This window comes from Morone saxatilis, unplaced genomic scaffold (genome assembly GCF_004916995.1).
Source record: "Morone saxatilis isolate NCDOM2014 unplaced genomic scaffold, NCSU_SB_2.0 Contig23, whole genome shotgun sequence".
NCBI lineage: Eukaryota > Metazoa > Chordata > Actinopteri > Moronidae > Morone > Morone saxatilis.
In genome coordinates this window covers 16,764,610-16,787,793 of record NW_023339796.1, presented here as the reverse complement: position 1 = coordinate 16,787,793, position 23,184 = coordinate 16,764,610, and the positions used below count along the sequence as shown (strand labels likewise).

The following is a 23,184-nucleotide window of genomic DNA, read 5'->3' as shown; positions in this document are numbered from 1 at the left end:
GTGTGTGTGTGTGTGTACCTGTACTCCTGCAGTGTTTTAGAGAGTCCAGAGCTGTGGTCAGAGTGGATGCTTGCACAGCTCACCTTCACATCCTCTAAGCCTCTAGAAAAGTGACACACATTCATTTCTACTGTAGATGTGCAGAGCAGCATTAACAGATACATGTGCGACACATATACAACTAAACTATAAGAGAAATTCAGTTTATTTAGCAAAGAAACCGCTAAACACAAGACTATTAGATAGATACTTTATTTATCCCGATGGAAATTCAAGAACATTAAACATTCAAGAACATATTAACAGCTTGTTGTTCTTTAGTGGGTCTCTTACTTATAAAATTCAAAGTTCTGCATCACATCATTCCAGAAGTATTTAGTGCTGTGATGGGTGAAGTAGTGGATCTAAGAGGGAGGAAGCAGAGGGGGAGGAGGTGGTTAGATATCAACTGTATCAGCCTTACAGACACACTTAAAACCAGCCAATCTACACTTAAAACTTAAACTTGTTTTTTTAGAATATGAATGTGGAATTTGCATCAGGTAAGCAAAAAATTATGAAAACAAAAGTTTCCCACTGAGGTACCTGAGCTGGCTGTACGTGGGCAAATTCCCCATGATGCTCCTTGTGCACAGCACTGATGCCGTGGTCTCCGTCTCCATTCGACAGCTGAGACTGCAGATCCAAGCTGTCGAAAGGTTTCTTCCCAGGAACCAACATCACATGTACTTTGGCTCGAAACCACTGCTTGAACTCATCCTGTGATAACAACATAAAGAATTACATTTTGCTTTGGCTGTGAGACTAAGCTGAATTTTTCATTTGTAGTGTAACACAGTATGTGTGCCAAAGAATGTAACAAGTGTCAGGATGATCTGTGAACAGCAGCAACACAACAATGAACTCATGTTTCTGTGAAAGAAGAAGCAGATTCACACAAATGAAAGGTACAGTAAATATAATCTTTTGTTTGTTTTAGCAGGTGAACACAGTAATTGTCTCATTTACAAAGCTTTAACAAGTATCTACTGAGTCATATAACTTTTTTCCTTGAAGGTAAACATTTTAGTTCAAATAAAGTCAAACGTGAATTGTGTGAAAAAAAGAAAGCAAGTTCTCCGTTTTCCTACCGTGGTCCTGAGCAGCACTGTATGTGCGTCTCTCAGCGAGGTGTGTGTACAGGTGCCCTTGACGCCCCACTCAGGCAGCCAGTAGAGCAGCAGCAGCAGGAGACCCCCGGAGCACACAGCACCTACACCCACCAGGATCATCTTCCACAGACAGGGCTGGTACCCCCACACCTCCTGCATGGGCAGACACTCATGTTAACACACTGACGGGTGGGACAAATACACTGCGCTGTAGCTTGTTGCTGAAGGCAGATTGAATAACAGACACAGCCCGTAATATACGCTGCTGTATGTGACAACACTTTTTGTTTGGAGAGGCTGTGTGAAGTGGGACAATTAATCCTTTTTTTTTTTTTAAATAACATTAATGATGGCTCAGTTATATTCGTCAGCCATAACAGCAGCTAAATGGAATTTAGCCATCGCTGATTACATTGTTTACATTTTAGCATTTTGTTTTAAAAAAAGCTAAATCATTTCCTAAGACAGCTGGCAAACATCACTCAAACAGGAGTAAACTTTGTTTATTTTGTTAGGGACTATTTTCAACAGCAGATTAATCCACATTCGGTGCTTTAGAGAATATTTACAGCAACACAACAGTGTATGTGGGATTGATTGAAGAAAAAAAATACAATGCCCATGTTCACGTTGTAATGAAGGAACATGTTAATCAGTGAAGTGCAACAGTGTGGACCAGTGATGTAGTGGGGGGGGGGGTCTTTTCATTTCATTTGATTGGTTGACAATGAGAACAATATTAAACATCTTCATTATTCTTTGAGTGCTAACTACCATCTTGTTTTAGTAGTGACACACTATAGCTGCCATGGTGATTTTTATTTATTTATGTTTAGCCAATCTGAAAACTGAAAACACAGACGTTAATAGGAATAGTTTCAGTTTTTGGCAAATACATTTATTTACTTTCTTGCAGAGAGTTAGATGAGAAGATTTATACTTTTGAGTCTGTACGATTGCAGCCAGTTAGCTTAGCATAAATGCTGGAAACCGCCAGTTTAATGAACAACCTTTGGAGGTGCTGGTTTGATTAGCCAGCTGTTTTTCCATTTACAGTCTTTATGCTAAGCTAAACTAACCAGCTGCAGCTGGATATTAAACAGAAATACATGGGAGTGGTGATCAATCTTCTCATCTAACTCTGAGCATTAAAATGAATATGCAGATTTCCCAACATGTGAAACTACTGCCATACCTTCTTTCACTCTACAGTCTAAATCAGTTTAAGTTCAATATTTTTTAGAGTGATTTCAGTGGCAATTCAAATCAAATTAAAAGCTACATTAATTTTAATCCACACTGATACATGATCTATGTCTAGTGGCATGGAGTGGTGAAGTTTCAGATTGCAACTAACTGAACACCGCTGGCGTCTGTATTTGATTACCTGGGAATGAGAACTGTGTTCTAAAGTGTGTGGGAGAAACTATGGTGGCTGCAAAACTTGAAAAAGGCCCTATCTACAGTAAGTGTTTGGTTTGTTCTGAGTGACTGTAGAAACATGGCGGTTCAACATGGTGGACTTCATGGAAGGTGTCTGTAGATAAAACCAGCTCATTTTAAGGTAATGAAAACACAATGATTCTTATATTCAGGTGATTATACAATAAAGAAAACATATTATATTATAACATATTATATTCCATTTGGGCCAATAGATCCTCATAAATGTTACACACTGGACCTTTAGAGACAACAAATGTTTTATCATTATGATTATGCCGTTACACTTGATCCAACTGTCAAAAAATTGTTGATTTACAATCAAAAAATGTACCTTTTCATGATGCACTGTTCAATAGAAAAGACAATTATATGGGAAAAGTAGCATTAAGGTGGGAAATGATATTTACCATCTCATCCTCCAGGCCCTGGTTTATAATCTTCACCTCTCTCGTCTTCATTCTGTCAGAAGTGCAACAGCTACAATGACAAAGAGAGATTACTTTATTTACTATATTTCCATTAGGTGCCAAAGATGTTGCAATCTTCAATATCGGTCAAGGGCATTATAGGAACGAGTTTTATGACTTCTGAAGCAATAACAGCTCAATCAGGGAAACAAAGTCAGTGATTCATTTATTTTCTATTATAAAGTAATTAATCCTCACTGGAGCCAAACAGAAGTGGAATGTGTTTGTATAGAAACACAATAAGGTATAGGTCAACTGAATAAAATGAAACTCTGTGTACAGCAGTTACCTGCTGGTGAGTATTGAGCTGTCTAGCTGAGATAAATATCTCTCTTGCATGTAACAACCTGACTGAACCAGAATACCTACTGTACCTGCCTCATAAAAATAACTGTGATATGCATGAGAAAACAGCTACCTGCACTGAAGCGTTTCTTAATCTTGATATTGTTGACTCATGTTCTCCTGAAACAGCTGAAATTGAGACTGAAGTACTGATCAACTGCCTCATTTGGACTTGACTGCAGATGTTTGTTTTTTTTAATCACTTCAACAAAGCTTGTATCAAATCTCTCATATTAACTGATGGGTGTCGCTGAGTGTATTAAAAGATGCATTAACACGTCTGACTTGAGCCTCGCGACACACTGTCCTGTCAACTTATTGACAACTCTATTGACAGCTTAACTGACATAAAGTTGTGCAATATGTTGCAATGAATGTGGCTATTAGTGTGATATAGTGTTAAGCAATGATCCGGTGCAGGATAGGCTGTAACACATAGAAACCTTTGCACCCTGCACACATGTTTTATGTTCAATAACAGTCACACCTGTAGTAATGTTTGACTCGCAGTCTATCTGGCCTCTCAATAAGTACCATCATGTAAGTACCTCCATCCACAGAAATAATATTACTTTAACATCTTTTTAAAGGGACAATACATCCAGGTACAAATGTAAGACACACATTGATTGCATCACCTCATCTACAATGATAAGTGTAAGGTGCTCCCATGGCCTGATGGGACAAACTCTAAGCTTTTGGTCCATCATAGTAAAAACAACATAACACCTTATATCACCATCCCCACTATGAAGCAACGTTCAGTTAGGATGCTTCTATGCAAAAAGGTGATAGAGGGCTGGAGATGGTGAGAAAGTGAAATCATGCAACAAAAATAAAGACAGATCCTGTCTGAAACCCTTTTGCAGTCTGAGAGGGAACCAAGACATGGGATAAGATTTATTTTCCAGCAGGACAAAGACCCCAAACATAAAACTTAAACGCTACACGAGACTGGCTTCATGCCCTGCAGCAGACACCCGAGAGTCCAGATTTCAATCCAATCCAGGATTTGTGGCAGGAATTCAAATTCTCTCTTTAAGCAGGGTCCCCATTGCAACTTGACAGAACTTTACGTTTTGCAAAAACTTGGGGGAAAATTAGATTGCAGATGTGAAAACCTATAGACTGAACTCAGGGCTGTAACAGACGCAAAAGGTGCCTCCACTAAATACTGACTTTAGGAACCTAAATTCAATGAGAGATTTTAGGTTAAAATAAAAAATAAGTGTCACCAAATCCCGATTGATCCAACGGAATTCAAAGTTGTAAAACAATAAAACAAAGTCCAAGAAAGCGTTTTATAGACACTAGACCTAATAAGCTCCAGTTATTAACTTGCTCTAGTTAAGACCTCAACTAGATTCCCAGTGTTGCAAAACCTTTAGCACCAAACGGTGACTGTGAAGCCAGTCCAGTCGCAGCTGAATCGTGTGTTACGAAGTCATGTAATCGTTTCGAAAGTTCCCGTTGAGCTGTGATAAAGCTCAACTACAAATATCGTGTAAATAAGCACATATTCATGCGTATTACCGACTTACCGACGCCCCTTATCTTCTCCGTCAGTGCAACACACGGCTCATAGTCAGGTGCGTAACTCGACAAACGATCGTGGCGTTAAGTTTGCTCTCTGCTCCTCTGCAGCCTTGTGACACCGAGGATCTAACAACGTGTGCGTGGAGATACGCGCCGACACAACAGAGATCCACGCTGCGCGCTGACCGGACCGTCCCAAACCGGTCCATTCAGAAGGAAGTGGGAAAACAGGATGTGAGGTCATTAGAGGACACCGGGTTTGGGCTAAAAGTTGCAACAAACCGGAGAACTGCAGGAAAAAATGTGCAAGCAGCAGCGGTGGAGAGGTCTGGACAGATCCTCCAGTCTCCTTTAAAGGGCTCTGTCTGTGCACTAACACGGTATTGAATCATTAGGAGGTGCAGGGGCTGCACAGTATGGCACGTTGAGCTGGGAGACTAGTGTTATTTCAGGTCAGTTCCAGAGAAGAGATACTCTGTGACTTGGCTGAGATTTCAGCAAGTCCCGGGATAACCTTTTGGGTCTTTATCACAGATGTTACAACAAAAATCAAAAACACAGCTGGTTTGGTTTTTAAATAGTTTTATCTTCACATTAGAAAATGATACATGGATGAAATCTTAACTTTTCATGTAAGAAAAAAAAAAATTACATAAAAAGGTGAAATAGGTCAATTAATTAACATTAGTTAATGTTTTCATAACAGTTATGAAATTCATGATTTAAAGTACAAAATATAACAGCTGAAATTACAAGATGTTACAACAAATGTAACAATATTGTACAAATTTCACACCTTTGCAGTCAGTACATTCAACCAAACTCAAAGTTTAAAAAAAAGAAAAAGAAGAAATCTCTATATGATAATTTTCCCCAGAAGAGTTAGTTTTTTCCCCCCGCTCCTTTAACAGCAGCCTGCAGCCTTCCAGCACCACGTCCTTTACCTGAAAGGAAAGACAATTTTTTATTTTTACTCAAAAACCATCAAAATCAAACCAAACCTGTCAAAAAAAAAACAACAAAGTAAGACCATAAACTCAATGACGTAGCACAACAACCCTATCCTTTTTCTGAAACCTACCCAAATCCAGTCACATTTCCCCTGTATTGAACATTGTATGGATTTAAGTAAAATATGAACAGCTCAATATCACAAACCATGTTAGGCAAGAATGCTAAAACCAGTTAAACTCAGGTGTTACCTTTCTACATAATCAATACAGTTTCAGTAACTTGCATCACTTCACAGACTCACTCTGGTCTGCCAAGTACGGCTACTCATTGGTTCAGTTACTGTCTCTTGTTTATTTCTAACCGTTTGATCAATAAATCATGATTCTGATTCTTCATTTTTTTTTTTGCCAAATAATCAGAAACTTAACAGTACATTGTATCATCTCTACAAAGGGAGGGAGACGATCAAACATACTATATAAATATTTACAAGCTATAGAAAAACCCTAATCTTGGAGTGTATCAGTGACAGAGAAGGTCAAATGAGCCACACTGACTGCCTGCACACAGCCCAAGAGGAGAGGGAGAGACCCCAGATCTGTTGGCCGAAGACTGAAAATACTGTGATTACTCTGATCAGCATGCATGGGAATGAATTACAATATATATTTGAATATATTTATTTTCACTGATGGTCTGACTAAGTCATCAAATTTGATGTTCCAAGCGAGGAAAGTCGAATATGAACACCTAACAATTAAACTGATATATATTTCATAACACATTTAATATATAATGACAAAATGTCTCTACTGTCCTAGACATTCTATCATCGTGTCCCAGGTGCTATTTTTATTGTCCCCTAGGACAGGGATGGGACATCTTTACTCCTCTGACCTGCAAGCTTGCCGCCACGATGCCCCGTCAAGCGTCCTCTGGCAGCCGGGGCGCCTTGTTCAGCCTTGGCTTTTGCATAAGCCACAGTCACTTTGCTGCCATCTATTTCACAGTCCTCCATGGCTTCTTTTACAGCTTTGCAGTTTTCATCACTCTCAAAGTCCACAAACCCAAACCTGAGGAAGATGTAATGTATGGGTGTAAGGCAGACTTCCAGAAAAATCTAAAAAACATTCAACATGTTTAGACAATTATAACAATAATTTAAAAAATAACTTTATGCCGCCCACCTTCTTGAAACTCCTGTCTCTTTATCTGCAATGACTCTTGCACTGAGTGCTCCTTCAAAAGCACTTTTAAGAGTTTCTGCAGTCGTCTTCTCAGCGAGGCCCACCACAATCAGTGTTTTTGACAGGACTAAAGGGGGGGGGGGGGCACAGCTGTAGTATCACTGTTTTCTTCACTCACTGTGACTCAAATCGACTTCAAAAATAGCTGAAACTGTTTTGCTACACAAATATTAGACAACAGTTAACGCCTACATGATAAATATGACGATAACAATGCCACATACCTTTTGCCTTCTCAGTCTTTTCTCTCATCTCGCAGAATTTTACTCTGACCTCCCTTTTGGAGATCTTAATGTTTTGGGTCGACTTCAAAGCCTTTTCAGCATCTGCTACAGTTGCAAACTCGACAAATGCGAATCTGCAGAGGATTACAGATGTTTCTTGAGATTTTTCAAATACTTGATTCATTGGAGAGAAAAAAAGAGTCAGGCAGTGTGCATGTACTTACCCTTTTGATTTGCCTTTGCTTTGAGGGATCTTGATACTAACAGCTTTCTGAAACATGTTCTTGAGGTTTTTTTCTTTCACATTGTAAGACAAATTGCTCACAAACAAGGTGTTATTCGGAGGCGCTACAGCTGTGAGAAAGAAGAAAGATCCTTAGTCAATACAGAACAAATCACTAAGTTCAGATGTAATTGTCAGTTATGAACAGTACATTTCTACATTCCCAGTTATTTACCTTGTGTATTGTTGTCGTTGTTGTTGTTGTTGTTGTCGTCGTCATTAGCTTTGGTGACTTCAGTTGCACTTGCTTCTCCTACACGGTCCACAATTAAAACTCGGTCTTGGATCTTGGCTACTTGTTTTTTCTGCTGCACTTTCTTAGCAATCGTTTTATTTTTAAACTCCACAAAGGCAATACTGTTGAAAAAGAAGAACATTTCTCTCAGTGTGGACTACAAATATATGACGATATATACTGGTGATACCACGAGAACCAACACTTCGCAAACCACGTCAATGCCAAAGTTCTGAAAACATGACGGTACTCGCTTTTCTACAGTACCATAGATACAGTAGCTACAAGGGATTTAATTCTTCAGTATCTGAAGGGGCACCTACTGTACAGTCTAGTGACCACTGAGACAGACGCTCTCTGGTGCAAAGACAGTGAGTATTCTACAAGCACGGACCAGGTAAAGGAAGAGTAAACAGCAGTAAACACATCATCAGCAATGCAGCATTAGTATTAATATTGACGAATACATTTTTGGTATCGTGACATGCCGAGTATATACTGTGCTAGAAATGTGCCCCCCGGTAGAGCAATACCATTTCCACTGTGGGAGTTATTTTGTAGTGTCTCTGCTGTATATTCGGGGCGGGCTATGTAGCAAATCGGTGTTGGATTCTCGTGTGACATGACAGTGACAGTTAGTGGTGATGCACCTCTAAGCTGGTTTGCAGAATATGGTACAGATATTTTAAACCATTTCTTAATTGAATTAAAAGAACTTTTACTGTATTGTAATATATATCCGTTCCGTGATATCAAACTTCTTATATTGTGACAGAGGTTTCAGCCATATGGAACACCCCTAATATTAAATGCATATTTTTATTTCGAAATAAACATAACCATTGTTAATACTCTCACCCTTTGTCTGGGCCTACAGATCCACCAGGAAACCTGACGCCAACTGCCTTGCGGAAGATTTTCAAAATGTCTTGTTTTGTTGCGTTGTACGGGACGTTCTTCAGAAACAAACATTTGGCATCTTTGGCAGCTAAGAACAGGACAGTCCTCAAGTCAGAGCAGGTAACACACAAATTAAATTCATGTGTAACAAAATAATTACATTCATCTGAGTTACCTTTCTTCTCCTCCGCTGAAGCTTTCACTTTGACCATGTCCTCACTTTTGACCTTTGCTTTGGCGATCTTCATTGGCTTTTCGAGTATCATCTCTCCGTTTAACGTCAAGGCTTTTGTCAAATCCATTTGTGAGGCCAAATCTACAAACGCATGTTTTCTGCAACAGCAAAACATTACTTTTGAGTTAATTTAGTATTTTAAGTAACAGCAGTATTCATGTATGCATTCAAGTGGATGAAACAATCTCAAATGCAACCACTAGAGTGCAGCACACTCACTTGGACCGATGTAATCTGATGTCTTGAACCAGGAGACTTTGTGTCATGAAATAATTTGCTAATGAATTTTTTACTTCTTCGAATGTTTTAGAGTTGTTCAGGTTTCCAACAAAAAGACAAAAACCTACAACAAAAGAAGACGGTGAAGTGTGAACAGTAGTATGTTACAGAACGAAGCATTTAGCAGTCCGTCTCATGTTGACTTCATACCATCATTGATGAGCTTAGTCTTCTTTGATGGGGAGGTCTCAACACTAGGGGGTGCCTTCCGTTTCCCATTTACTGCAACCGATAGAAAATGTAAGTTATCCTGATCTTACACATGTGTAATTAAGACTTATAACAATTTCAAATTCTCATACATCGTCTACCACATTGATCTTTGTCTACAATGAATTTCACAAAGATCATATAAAAACTGCCTTAAATATTTACAGTGAGGAAATTTTGTGTTTCATATTTTTACACATTTTAAGTACAGTTGATCAGAATTAAAGGTCTAAAAATGTTCTACAAGCAGTTTAGATTAAGTTTTTTTTATTAAATGTAATTTGTGACCAGACTACAGTCGAAAAAGTGTGCGAGGACAGTGAAAAGAAAGAGAGCAAATGAAAAAGAATAAAGGACAGAAAGAAGTAACCACTGAAAACATTTATCATTGACTACACATTAACTCCTGGAAACATCCCTACCTGCTGTCTCTTTAACAATCTGTTCATCTCCATCAGTTTTCTCTCCTTCCTCACTCGTCTTCTCCCAGGTGACAGTTACTGTGGCTGTACTCTCATCTTCTCCAGCAACGACGTCCATCTGAGTTTCTAAAGAGGAAGCTCTGTTACTGGCACCATTTAGAATTTCACAGAAATATTTGTGTGGTGTCATGTTTGCAGTACCTCCAGATTCCTGCACCTCTTGCTTCATCTTTGTCTCTTTACTGGGACTGTCCTCTGTGGAACCGACTGCAGCAGCTGAAGAGATGATCTGAATCTGTTCTTCTGGGGAGGAAAAGGCATGATGTAATTTAAAGACAGTGAAAACTTGTAGTGACAAACTTTGAATGAGTGTTACAGACTTCAGATAGATCACTTATAAACTGAACAAAGGGTGGACACCCATATTTAAACAATCAACTAATAAAACACCTGCAACTTGAATGACAAGAATCACATCCGTTATATTGGGAAGAATAAGTTAGACTCGTACATTTAAAAGGCATGTGTTGTAATTCAGCCTAAACAATGGAGTTAGAGTTAGAGTTAGTTAGGTTCAAAACAAGTTCAAAACAATATATCACTGCTTCCTTTTTTTTTTTTTTTTAAACAAAATATGATGCAATAACTTTTTATTGTGTAAACATCCTTACTAGTATCCATCATCTGACCACTTTTATCGGTTCTCTTTTCTGTATCATCCACCTCGCCTTCCTCATTCTTCTTGTCCCATGATACAGTTACAGTAGACTTTGTTCCCTTTACTTCAATGACTGCATCCATCTGAGAATCTAAAGATGCAACGTTGTTAGTGGCACAGTTCAGAATTTCAGTCGAACATAAAGTGTGATGCATTAACAGTACCTTGTTCATCCTGGTTCTCCTCCGGTTTCATCTCAGTGGGAGAATCCTCATCTTTTCCCACTATTTGTTCACCTGAAGTGACAGTCTCAGGCTGCTCTTCTGAAACAATCATTAATTGGGTAATTATTATTATTACCACCCTTACATCCAAACAGTCATGTTTACTGTAAACTGTTTAGAAGAAATGAGTTACCCGTGTTAACACTGTCTTCTACAACTTCATTGGTGACAACTTTGCTTTGCCTTTTGCTACGTCTTGTAGCCTGAAAAAGACACACACATTTAGAATATGATGACAATGTGTGACTGTGTGTTAATGTGAGCTGAGACCAAAAATAATTTCCAGTAATTGTCAATAGTCAATTATGATGGAATATCCCCAAGTGGATGTCAGTCTAACAGTCCAAACCAAAAAGTATTAATTATACTTACATAGCAAATAAAAGCAGTAAAACCTCACATTTAAGGTCTGAAACTTTTAACTGATAATCAAAATGGTGTCATTTACCAAAGACTCAGCCCTACCTGAGGGTTACATGTAATACCGTTACTATGACCACTTAAAGACATCATACTGACTGGTTGTCCAGCGGTGAGTGAACCACTTAAAGCACTTAAAGCAGTGCTCGTAGGTTAGAACTGGTCTCTCATGTGATTACCACACAGCTAACCAACTGTTAGCCAGTTAGTTTGCAGCCAGTAAGATCAAACAGCGGTTATCTTAAAACAATCTACTTGGTGCACGTTGAAGCCTGCTTAACATAAATGTATCGTAACGTAATCCTTACGTCTGCCTTCGCCATATTTGTTGTTACAACGGCACACAATCACAGGCTGTAACGGGATGTCCTAGCCGGTAAACACACGTGGAGAGCTAAAAACATCCACATGCGACGGTTTTAAACTACGCACTGCGCATGCGTGATTGCGTACTACGGGTGCCTAGGGGGTTTCGGGCTTTAAGCAATTCTACGAGAACAACTATTTGAAACTCCCCTACGTAACTTACATACCAGTGTATGATTTCACTGCTATGAGCACATACTGGGTAAATATTGAGTAACAGTGGGTCATGTGTTTAGAGAAAAAGAACATTTGGTCATTATTTTGTTCAAACCTACTAACTACTCAAATATAGCTTCCTGATAACTAGCCAAGTAGCTAATTAACGTTAGCTTAAGTGAACTCTTGAGTTGGTGAACTCCTTCAGCTCTCCACCAGACTCAAGCGCACAGAGCACGACTTTAAATACAGCGGACTTTCAGTTTCACTCGCGGGATAACTGCACCTCGTTGTGTTTCTCTCACACGGTGTGTATTTGTGTTGGTTGTGAGGACTGGACTGTAGTAATGTGTTGACTCAAACAGTTTGAACTGGTCTTCGAAGAACCCGCGGTCCGAAGGTCGAGGCTCCACTACAGCTCACCCTGGGGCAGATAAGGTATTATCGGGTCACACTATGCACCCGGGCTGTAAACAACACCGACATGAGCTGACCATGGAGGACGTGGGACTGAACTGAGGAATACTTGAACAACAAACAACCTCTTTTTGCAATGGGTAGTCAGAGGAACGGTTTCAAGAAGGAAAGCTTCATTCTGTCGGTGGACGTCGGTACAACATCTATCAGGTGTCACGTCTATGACAAGGAGGCAAAAATACGAGGATCATGCATAGCCAAGGTATTCGTCTCTTTTTATGTACATACATACAACATATACACACGCTTAGTAGATTCCTTAGAGACTCTTTAGGATCTTTATGCTTGTTCTTATTGTGCGCAGGTTGTTCCCTTGTATCCAGAGGTAGGACATGTGGAGATGGACCCAGATGCACTATGGACAGGGTTTATCACTGTGGTCAAGGGAGCTGTGCAAGGTACAGTTGCACCAGTCCACGTAGGGACCATACCATGGATCTATACTGTATGAGAGTGGTTCTCTATGATAATGCTCACATCCTTTGACTAAATGAATGTCTGAGGAAACACTTATTGCAGTGCATGATAACATTTACACTATGTTTTGTTTTTTTCCTGAAGGAGAACAAATATAGCATGATTAATAAACACCAGTGCCAGTGCTTTAGGTACATTCATTGCAATCCAGTAAGCAGTACTATAGTAAATAACAGCCTTAGTAAGCGTATCATATTTTGTTTTGATTAGATGTTGATTCAGTGGTGTTTATTTTCTAGGCCGTACCCTGTGGTGTTGTTTTAATGGTTTACATTATATTTAAATAAGAAAGGCTCTTTTGTCCACAGTACATTAGAAACACTTTGGTATCCTGATATAAGAAAAGGTTTTTACATGCAAATTTCAACAGCTGAGTTGACTAAAGTGATTATATCACCAGTGAAAGTCTGTTGAACTCTTCTGTAAAGAAAGAGGTAAAAGGTCCTTGTCCTTAAAAAAAGCGCCTTTAAAGAGATTTAATGTGTGTGCTTCTGCTGCTGTGCTCATGATATAGATGCAGGAATACAAATGCGTCAGATAGAGGCTCTTGGCATCTCCACTCAACGAGGCACCTTCACAACATGGGACAGGTAAAATTTAATACAGTTAATCTTATTACTTTTCTAAAAAAAAAAGTCAATATAAGTTGTAGGCAAACTTGTTCATATAGTTCTTTTCCATCCTGGTTCCATCTCATTTCACTTCCTCTCTTTTAGTAAGTAAGTAAGTAAAGTTTATTTATAAACTATATATATTTTACTTTGACAGGACAACTGGGGTTCCTTTCCATAACTTCATCAGCTGGCAGGATCAGAGGGCTGCAGACCTGGTGAAGTCCTGGAACAGATCCTGCACAATGAAAGTGTGTCTCTGCCTTTTATGTACTTTTACTGACTAAGTTTGAAGTTAAGAGATTGAAATACTAGAACTGCTAAATGGTTTGAATGTAACCGTGGTAAACATTTAGTTTGTCCCTTCGTACAGTATGGCTTTGATTGTTGTTATGACAACCTTAGGCAATCCATGGCGTGATGAAGGTGGTCTACTTCCTGACCAGACAGAAGCGGTCGCTTGCAGCAAGTCTTATTGTCTTCTCCACTCAACATGTCACCTTCCGCCTTGTCTGGGTCCTAACACACTACAAGCAGGTGTGTGTTTGTGTGTGTTTGTGTGTGTGTGTAAGCTGTTACTCCTGTTTAACTGCTGTTTAATGTGAACCAGTTCTCAACTACATGGTGCTTATTATAACATAGTATCCGTAAGTGTCGGTAGTGGACGTGCTGCTCAGTTGGGAAGCAGTGCAGAGAGTGTCAAAGACATTGAATTCTTGGAATTTAAGCCCGTGTTTCGTAGAAAGATGTTTCATTGCTGGTGTTTTCAGTGTTACTATAGCCACGCTTTTGACCGCTTCTTCCTCGCCACCTTGACTCCTTCTTGTTGTAAGATTCCAGCAGCACAGACGCACAAGTTTGACGTCATTGTTTTGCAAACTGAACTACATCTATAAAAGGAATTAATAAACTTAGAGGCAATGTGGTTCCAACCAGAACATCACAATTTCCTTAAGCTGAGGTTTTGACAAACAGTCCTAATTTCAAAGATATAAATTTATAATATAAAAAACAGCTTTAAAAGTTACTTTACCTTAATGATTAATTGATTATCAAAATAATTGTAGAATAACTTTCCATAAATCAATTAATCAACCAATTGTTTCAGCTCTTTACCTTTTGCCACCCACTTTTCTACCTGCAGGAGACTAGCGCTGTTGTAGAACTTGGACTGGACTGTTGGCAATATTCAAAGTTAAAACATGTGGACATTTTCCAAACAAACTTCCTATCATACGACTAATCCTGGTTACAATGTGAGGCACAGCATACAACTGTAACCCTCGCAGGCTGTGGGTGTTTTAAAGGTTAATTATAAAAAAAAAAGAAGAAAACAAAAGCAAACTGGGAGAGGCTGTATTATCAGAAGTGCCTTACTTCTCTCTTCAGACTCATCATGTTTCATTCTTCTTCCAGGTTCTTCAAGCAGCAGCTGAAGATAACTGCTGCTTTGGGACAATAGACACCTGGCTCCTGTTCAAACTCACAAAAGGTGGGTGTGGCCCATGAAGCTCATGTGAAAGGCCTCTCCCTATGAGCACAATTTGTTTTGAACAGTATAGTAATATATAATTTGTCCAGTGGATTGCATTTCATACAGTGTCAAACTGGATTTTAAGACCCAGACAGAATGTTCTTTATTCCCAATCCTATTGCATCACTGACTGAAATTCCTCAGAAATGTTTGAGAGAGGAGGAGCTGAGGAAAATGGCCGGCATACAAGTTTTATTGGAAAATTACATTTTCTGATGCATTAATTTCTGTCACTGAATCTGTTTCAGGACGCGTCCATGCCACAGACTACTCTAATGCCAGTGCAACAGGAATTTTCGACTCCTATCAGGTCTGGTGTGTGTCATGTTTATTTACTGTTTCTTCCTGTTTTGGGGTTGTTTCCACATCACTGTCATTTTAATTTTTTTACAGATGTGTTGGAGTGGATTGCTCTGCTCTCTTGTGTCTCTGCCTCATTCCATTTTCCCCAAAGTAGAAAATACAGGGTGAGTCAAATATTTACTTAATATAAAAGTATACATATGATTGCATTTACCACAAAGGTACTTTTCTCAGTATTGCAAGAATCTCTTGTTTTGTTCTGTTTCTCTGAAATATTGTACACTTTTACCTCTTCTGCCCTCTAAAATTAAATAATTCTTCTGTTGCTTTGTGTTAAGGGGTCACAAGCGAAAAAAAGAAGCACTGCTTAAGTGAATATAAAACTCACATTTTACGAAACACTAGATTTAACAGTTGCTATTTAAGCTGTTCGATTGGACAAGTCCCATTTATTTATGTCATTAAAAAACCTCATAAGGAGCCCACTGGTGGCTCCCCTGGTGGAGCTGCAGCTCACTGGGATCTCAGCATGGATTATGTATGGTTGTCATTCCCAATGTGTGATTGCGGCCGTTAGAAAACTGAGGAAGAGTGTGAGATGATGCATTGTCTCTGGTTTCTCCCTCATGATCCTGCAGCCATGACTTTGGTTCAACAGACACGTCCATCTTCGGAGTGCCTATTCCCATTATGTCAGTGGTGAGTTGTCCAGGTCTGTGGCGTCACACTCTCTCAACTGTCTCTTATCTTTGTGATTACAATTAAAAACATTCAATGCAAACCTCTGATTACGTTTATGCCAGCGTGTCCAAGTTGTGTCACCGCCATTATGTTGTAAAAAGAAACGAAACCAGATAATCAGCGGCAAGGAACTTTCTGCTCAAGAGTAGAAACTATAGAAAGTGTAATGAAGTATTGAATCTGTAAGTGACACAGGATCTTCATCTCATTATTATTGTCCTTTATTGGACACCATAGGAGACCGTGTGAGTTTTAGACCTTTCCAGTTTTGCTCAGGTGAGACTAAACCTGTTTAGGGTTTTTGTTTTCACAACATATGAATGACTTCCTCTGCCATAGATGGCGGACCAGCAGGCAGCCATGTTTGGAGAGTGCTGCTTTGACGTTGGTGATGTCAAGATCACCATGGGAACGGGCACCTTCATGGACATCAACACCGGGAACAAGCCACATACATCCGTAGCAGGTTCGGCGACATAGGCACACATTTAGATAATTCTATCCAGATTTGTCTGCACAGGCACATTACAAGCCAGTGTTTGTCCTCTGTAGGTCTGTATCCTCTGGTGGGGTGGAAGATTGGCTCAGAGGTGGTGTATCTGGCAGAGGGCAATGCCGCAGACACAGGCACTGCCATCAAATGGGCACAGGAGCTCGGTGAGTCACGAGTAGTATACAACAGCTCTGGTGATTGCTTCTTTTTCTTGCTATTTGCAAGAAATTGTGGCTGGTAGTGGAAATGTTCTATAACAGTGTGAAAATGAGGCCACTGATTACACTGAGTATGTTAGTGACAGATTCAAGGTCGTGTGTGTGTGTTGCAGAGCTCTTCTCTGACGTGCAGGAGACCACTGCCATGGCTTACAGTGTCAGTGACTCAGACGGAGTGTGTTTTGTCCCTTCCTTCAGTGGCCTGCAGGTACAATGTGCATCTGTGGGTGTATCTGTGTCGAATAATTCTTTTATATACCGATGGTATTTGGTATAATGTGTACACAACCCCATTCACCCACAGCAAAACAATGTGTTCTCCCTCCAGCACATATAGTTAGATTTTTAACCAATGTGTTTCTTTTTTTTCCTCTGCCCTCCGTTATGAACTGGCCTTTGTAAGTGTGTGTTCTGAGTGTTTATAATTTATATGCAACGATAGAACCTGTTTCCTAAGAGTTAGATACAGTAACCATGTAAAACAGTAGCTTCTACCCCAGAGGACCATGACCATTCATCCATTTTTAAACTTTTTTAATCAGGTCTGTTTTTCACTTATTGACATGTTTGTGTGTATACTTTATTTATCCAAGGCTCCTCTGAATGATCCCAAAGCCTGTGCTTCTTTCATGGGCCTCAAACCTTCCACCACGAAGAGCCACCTGGTACGAGCCATTCTAGAGTCTGTTGCCTTCAGGTGAGTCATTTTAAAAAGGTTTCTTCGGTTTAAATTTCTTTACCATCCATTCTCACCCACGCTTATTTTTTGCAGAAACAAGCAGCTATATGACACAATGCTGAGAGAAACTCACATTCCCATCACAAAGATCAGGTACAGTTTTCCTCATCCACTGTGTGATTTGATTCTAGTAATGTCAGGTTGCTTTAGAGGTGAAAAGATTCAACATAGCAGGGTCTAAAATCTAATTATCAGAATTTTAGTCTCAAAATGTCTTAAATATGATATCCTATGATAATTTGATTATTAAAGTGAACGAAAAAATTTTAAAGTTGCATTTGTCAGTCTTGCTTTTAATGTGTTTTCAGGAAATATTAGTATTGATTAAGCTATAACAACTACAAAAAGTACTCGACATGGAACCAATACTTATTTGTCCTCATATCCATCATCCCTTTTTCCAGTATGGACATGATGATGGACACTTAAATTTCGTCCATAGTTTGTCATTTAACTCTCATCATAGTTGTCTTACAACCCTTTAATATCCTAACTTACAGTGCAATATCTGATTGTAGGACTTGGACTTTAGCCAGCAAACTGGGTGTAACAGAATGGATTCTTGTGTACCCTGCCTCTACTAATGCAGTTCAGGTTTTATTGGCAATGCATTATGGGTGTATGTTTCTCTGATATTGTTACGGTAAAGTGAGTTGCAGTGTAATTGAGTGCTCTATCTTTCTTTGCTTCTGTCTCAGGGTGGATGGTGGTGTTTCCTCCAATGACTTCGTCATGCAGCTGACTGCAGACCTGTTTGGCAGAAAGGTAGCCAGACCCCAGCACCATGAAATGTCCTGTTTAGGGGCTGCTTTTGTCGCTGGACTTGGAATCGGTATGGAGACAAACAGTACCACACATGTACATTATGCTGTATGCCTGTGGTTTTTTAATCATATTAACTCAAAGGTCCACATCTGATTTCAATGCAAGGTCAGAGGTAAAAAAAAAAAAAAAATGTTCAATCAACTACATTAATGAAAAACTACTTTTATACTGGTTGTAAAAATGTTATCTGGCTTTTGGGATATTAGGTTGTTGAGTAGATAATCAGTTTTTAATTTTGGGATTCAGATATTCGTGGTCTCTTACTGCACACTGCTGCACACACAGCTGTTTGGCCCGCCCCACCCTGCCTCTTTGTATTTCTCTCTTGCAGTATCAAATAGGGATGCGCTTTTGACTTTCTTTGTCAAAGTTGCCCAAAAAACTCAACTCGCGGTTTTGGATTTTTATTATTTAATAAGTGGATAACAAGAGTATTTACGAAACCAAAGAATTTACAAAACGACAAGGTTGTGGATAAAATTCACTAGCATAAAATAATAAGAAAAAGAAAACCAAAAAAAGGGGGGTGTGAATACAAGTCTTGATGGGTAGTGTTGGGGAGTTATAATACTGGGTGTGAGAGGTGGTGTGTAGAGGAATCAGCTCTGGATGAACTGTAAGAAAGGAGACCATGTGTTATAAAATGGGATCAGATTGTCTCTTAGGGACGATGTGAGCTTTTCTGGGTTTGAATGGTCTGATAATAAATTGAGCCAATGGTTTATTGATAGTTTCGCTCTGTCTTTCCCGTTGAGTAGTGTGGTTTTCTTGGCCACAGTACACTGTATCACACACTATCAAGAGGAATGTTTGGAGACAATCTCTTCACTAGTTAATCAGTAGATGGTGTCAGTCTCTTGGACGGATGAAACAAAAAATAAAAAGTCATACTCAGCTCCCATCATGTTAGACAACTTTACACTTAATTGTATTCATAACGCAAGGTATGGGCTATGTTCATATTCACTTGCCATCCAGTCCAGTGTGCGTCCAGTCCGGATGCACACTGGGGTCACCGACTAAGAGAAGCCCTGCTCTATGCTTTGTAACATTTGTACTGGAAAGTGAGTTTATAGCAATACTATACTTTTTTGGCAGGAGGGAAATTGTCCTGAGAGTTGAGGTTCTCTGTGAAGCTGTGTGTCTTACAGATGCTGCTCAGCATAAACGTTATAATGTGGAGATGAAATAAGAAGCTGCTCTGTAAAGCAGTTAGACACTTCAACATTACTCTTTAGTTTCACTGTGTTTCTTTGTTTTTCTCTAAAAATATTGCAACACTTGGTCATGACATTGAGTTGCATTTGAAAAGTTATGATCAAAAATCCTATTTTTATTCTTGGCAGTGGCAGAAGAAGTGCACTGAAATGCTGCTCTTTGTTATGTAACCTGTTTTCCATTTAATTATTCACATTATGTAATTAGATTATTATACATTAGTCAGTGCTTAATCAAATCAAACACAGAAGACGGTTTTATAACAGGCCAAAAGCAGGTGGTGCTGATGACTGAATAATTATGTGAATCACGTGTTTGAGAAACATTAGTTCTTAGTGGCTCAGTAGCCAGTGGGGTTGGGTGATACACCACTTTCATTGGCTAGCTGTGTATTTGGGTGCAAAGAATCATTTATATCACTCAAAGTGCCAAATTCTGATTTTATAGGACTTCCTGTGTCATACATGTGTCATTTAAAGGTTTTATATTAATGTTTTTGTACCTAAATCTTCCTCTCTTTCAACTGTGACTGCAGGCTTCTGGAGGAGCAGGGACGAGCTGAAGAAGCTGCAGAGCACCGACGAGGTGTTCTTGCCCCGAGGAGTACCCAGGGAGGGCGTTTACAGCCCAAGTGGGGATTACATCCCCGTCCTCCAGAGCTGGGAGAGAGCTCTTCGTCGCTCCATGAATTGGTACAACAAGCCTTGACACTGGATGCACACACAGGGAGATGAAATGGGAAGATGGAGACATGAGTTTTAGGTATAAGTGAAAGTAGACTCTTTTTAAACAACATGACTGTTTTGTGTCTCTTGGAGGGGTCCGGTAAAGGTCTGAGCCAAGCCGTAGTGCCAGCAGCCACGTTTACCACCTGCACAGATTTGAATTGTTATCCACATACAGTAGTTTCTTCACCTTTTACTTGATTTCTTTGTGACGTTGCGGCCTTATCAGGTTTATCCTTCATTCATTCCAGATCTCAAGCCACTGGTGCCTCTTCATATTACATTGTTTTATTCTGATGGAATCACATTTGTACATTTTCCCACATGGGGGCACTAATGACTGCCTTTACAGCTTGTTCATTTAGGAACTTGCCATAGCAACCACATGACATGTTAGTAAGGAGCCACAGATTTAAAAAACAAAAAAAAAAAAAAACACTGATTCTTCTGTTCATGACGCCTCGAGATTTAAAGCGTTCTTACAGGGGCTAGAATTTAAAAATTGTTACAGACATTCAACAAACACAGTTTACTATTTGCCAATACTTGACGTTGCTGTTTCCTCGTGATTTAACAATATTTTAACTTTGTTATTTCAACCTTTGTGCAAAGGTGCAATCAAACATGTAACAAAATATAAAATATAAATGTCTAAAATATAAAATATAAATGTCTAAAATATAAAAAGTTAAACAAGGTAAACAGCTGACAGTATATAGTACAGATTTCTGGTCCACATCCATGTGACAGACGTAGTCCCTCTTTAACACCTTCTCCTGTTCGGATTACCCCGTTCTGCTTAACCCCCTTTTTTGCGTTGTTTTCATGCACATTTCCTGCCTGAATGCGTGCCATGCAGTAACTTAAATGTGATGATAATTTTGTTAAATGTGACTGGAACAAAATCTGAATGTATATGTTTTGCTCTGCACATGGGAATCGTACTGGATTTTAGTATTTCAGCACCTCGTTGTCAGTAATGGTTCTCTGCTTCTTTGATACAACGCACATCTCAAGTGGCAATGAATTAGAAAATAATGGGGGGGCAATAAAAGTTGGTGGTGAGAGAGATGTTTAGAGGTATATGTGGCATTGTAACAGCTGTTGTAGATTTTTATGTCAGCTCCCACATAGATCTCCAACACAGACTAGGACCTGCATGCTCACGTTGATCAGGGATATAAATATGAATTAGGACGTATATAAATATGTACTGAGTCTTATTCCATGCCAATCCATGTTGTGTAGCCATTATTTCAGTTTATTAGTTTGTGTTTATTGTTGAATTGTTCCATGGGGGACAGCTATGTTGTCATATGATAATGTTCTGACTTAAGTCTTTTATTTGACCTGATGAACTCTGATGACAAAGTTACAAATACTAATCATGTTATGATTAAAAAATGCTCACAAATAACAATGAAAATGTAAAGTGTGCATCTCATTCTGGATGTGCTGCACTTGCTGGGTATTGTTAAATGTTTTTGCCAATTGCTTATACTGTAATATCATTCTTTCTACTTCTACTAAAACATTTGTTATGCAAAGTGAACACTATGTGTAAAGCAGAAATTAACACCTCAAGAAATGACTTTCCATTTCTAACACTTACGTACTTCATTCAGTTTTTGAATGGCAAATGTCCTCCCGAGCTGCTAGGAATTAACAGATAGTATGTTTGTGTAATTATACATTCTGTTACCAAATTGCATTGAAATATCAAATACTTTGTGTGATGCAAAAGGGTTAGTATTAAAAGCATGAATGATCTGCAGTTGTTTGTGGTGATTTGAGTGTCCTCCAGTGGGTGTCACCGACATGGTGACTGAACAGATGCTGCCTAAAGGGTTTTACCTCCACGTGGACTCTGGGGAAATGCTGTAGTCTTGTGTCTGGGGAATTATCAGAAACACAGGCTGTTAGATGAGTGCAGGGATTGCTTCCCATTGATCAACCTCACTGTGAGGGTTGCTATGGTAGCTTGCGGATGGAGTGACTGAGAACAAATGGGGTGTGTTTTCCTGCTCATGGTGCTGGTATGGTGAAGGGGGTGCTAATTGAGTGCACAGAAAGGGGGTTTTCCTAAACAATGGGAGGATTGTGCGCTTGTCCCCTCGGAGGAAGAGCAGAAGTGAGTTTTTTGTACATCGCATAGACCCATACAGTATAGTTTTTCTGCGTCACCCCCGACCCCCACCCCCTCCCCTTCCTCTGCTGAAACACTTCCTCTAGTCTAGCTGTCAATCTCAGCTTTCTCACTCAAACATGGGCAGTTATTTGCCAGTGGGCTTGGCTTGCAGTGGGATGCCTTCACAGAGAAAAATGTGCTAGAGTGAGTGAGACAGACAGGACTAGCCCATGAATCAGTGCTGCTGGCTCTCACACTAATCAGGAAAATGTGTGTGTGTGTGTGTGTGCTGGTATTGTGCTTGGTACCGCATTGTACGAGTTGTGGTGGACCCTGCCTTGCAACAAATTCAATCTGACAGCAGGAACTGGATGCAATGCGACCACTACTCCAGTCCCCCTCCCCCATACGAGCTGAACCCTGCATCAAGGGTCATTATGTAACTCCCTCTTCTCTCTTCTCTGTCTCCGTGACACACTGGGATTGTTCGGTGGAGTGCCGGGGTTGGAAGTTAAGCTTTTGTATTCTTCTTTTTTTCCTGTCACTGTCTCAGGCCTTCAACGCCCCCCCCGCCCCCCCAACTCCTCTCAGTTCTGTTCATTTCAGTCATTGGCACGGCATACATGTGTACAGACGTTGGCAAAGCAGAGGCTTGGATATCGTTCAGATGAGGTTTGTTCAGCAGCTGTAGCTAATATATTAATATCAGTGTAAAACTGCTGGAATGAGACGCCATCATTTTCCACCCCCCAAAAAAAGTGTTCTCTGTTAACTTCTAGACATCTGTTTACAATCATGCTCTCTATGTACTCTCTACCTCTCTCAACCCCCCACGTCTGTCTTCCTTCATCTCTCTGTCTTGATCTCGGTCTTCCTT

General features: G+C 39.6%; 3 protein-coding genes across 8 annotated transcripts in view; 1 reads left to right on the top strand and 2 right to left on the bottom strand.

The window, feature by feature from the left end:
- The window catches only part of LOC118334990 (probable cation-transporting ATPase 13A3), a gene marked incomplete in the record, with an annotated part of 20,287 nt that extends 15,043 nt beyond the window's left edge, over positions 1-5,244 (bottom strand). Inside the window, 6 exon segments of the mRNA XM_035671143.1 lie at positions 19-102; positions 334-404; positions 586-759; positions 1,131-1,304; positions 3,005-3,074; positions 4,951-5,244. Of these exon segments, the coding sequence (XP_035527036.1) occupies positions 19-102; positions 334-404; positions 586-759; positions 1,131-1,304; positions 3,005-3,055 (554 nt within the window).
- Positions 5,245-5,510: 266 nt separating this feature from the next.
- Positions 5,511-11,740, bottom strand: LOC118334992 (nucleolin-like). Of its 3 annotated transcripts, none has more exons than XM_035671145.1 (16): positions 11,605-11,740; positions 11,010-11,079; positions 10,817-10,915; positions 10,606-10,743; positions 10,136-10,237; positions 9,935-10,060; positions 9,453-9,524; positions 9,243-9,366; positions 8,964-9,121; positions 8,747-8,876; positions 7,829-8,010; positions 7,595-7,724; positions 7,371-7,504; positions 7,087-7,213; positions 6,797-6,972; positions 5,511-5,889 (listed from the first exon to the last, which is right to left on the bottom strand). In XM_035671145.1, exons 1-16 carry the CDS (start codon positions 11,617-11,619, stop codon positions 5,828-5,830), a joined length of 1,845 nt encoding a protein of 614 aa, XP_035527038.1. In that variant the 5' UTR covers positions 11,620-11,740; the 3' UTR covers positions 5,511-5,827. The 3 variants fall into 3 exon arrangements, with proteins under 3 accessions (XP_035527038.1, XP_035527041.1, XP_035527040.1); XM_035671148.1 differs by having other exon boundaries at positions 10,136-10,234; XM_035671147.1 differs by having other exon boundaries at positions 10,817-10,912.
- A 17-nt stretch (positions 11,741-11,757) lies between these two features.
- gk5 (glycerol kinase 5) lies at positions 11,758-21,949 on the top strand. 4 transcript variants are annotated; one of them, XM_035671152.1, is made up of 17 exons: positions 11,758-12,126; positions 12,203-12,497; positions 12,600-12,693; positions 13,287-13,362; positions 13,541-13,634; positions 13,789-13,920; positions 14,800-14,875; positions 15,166-15,227; positions 15,311-15,384; positions 15,859-15,919; positions 16,301-16,427; positions 16,514-16,618; positions 16,786-16,880; positions 17,266-17,369; positions 17,445-17,504; positions 18,110-18,243; positions 19,990-21,949. In XM_035671152.1, exons 2-17 carry the CDS (start codon positions 12,372-12,374, stop codon positions 20,160-20,162), a joined length of 1,593 nt encoding a protein of 530 aa, XP_035527045.1. In that variant the 5' UTR covers positions 11,758-12,126; positions 12,203-12,371; the 3' UTR covers positions 20,163-21,949. The 4 variants fall into 4 exon arrangements, with proteins under 4 accessions (XP_035527045.1, XP_035527044.1, XP_035527043.1 ...); XM_035671151.1 differs by having other exon boundaries at positions 12,184-12,497; XM_035671153.1 differs by having other exon boundaries at positions 11,766-11,864; positions 12,184-12,497.
- Positions 21,950-23,184: the final 1,235 nt, after the last annotated feature.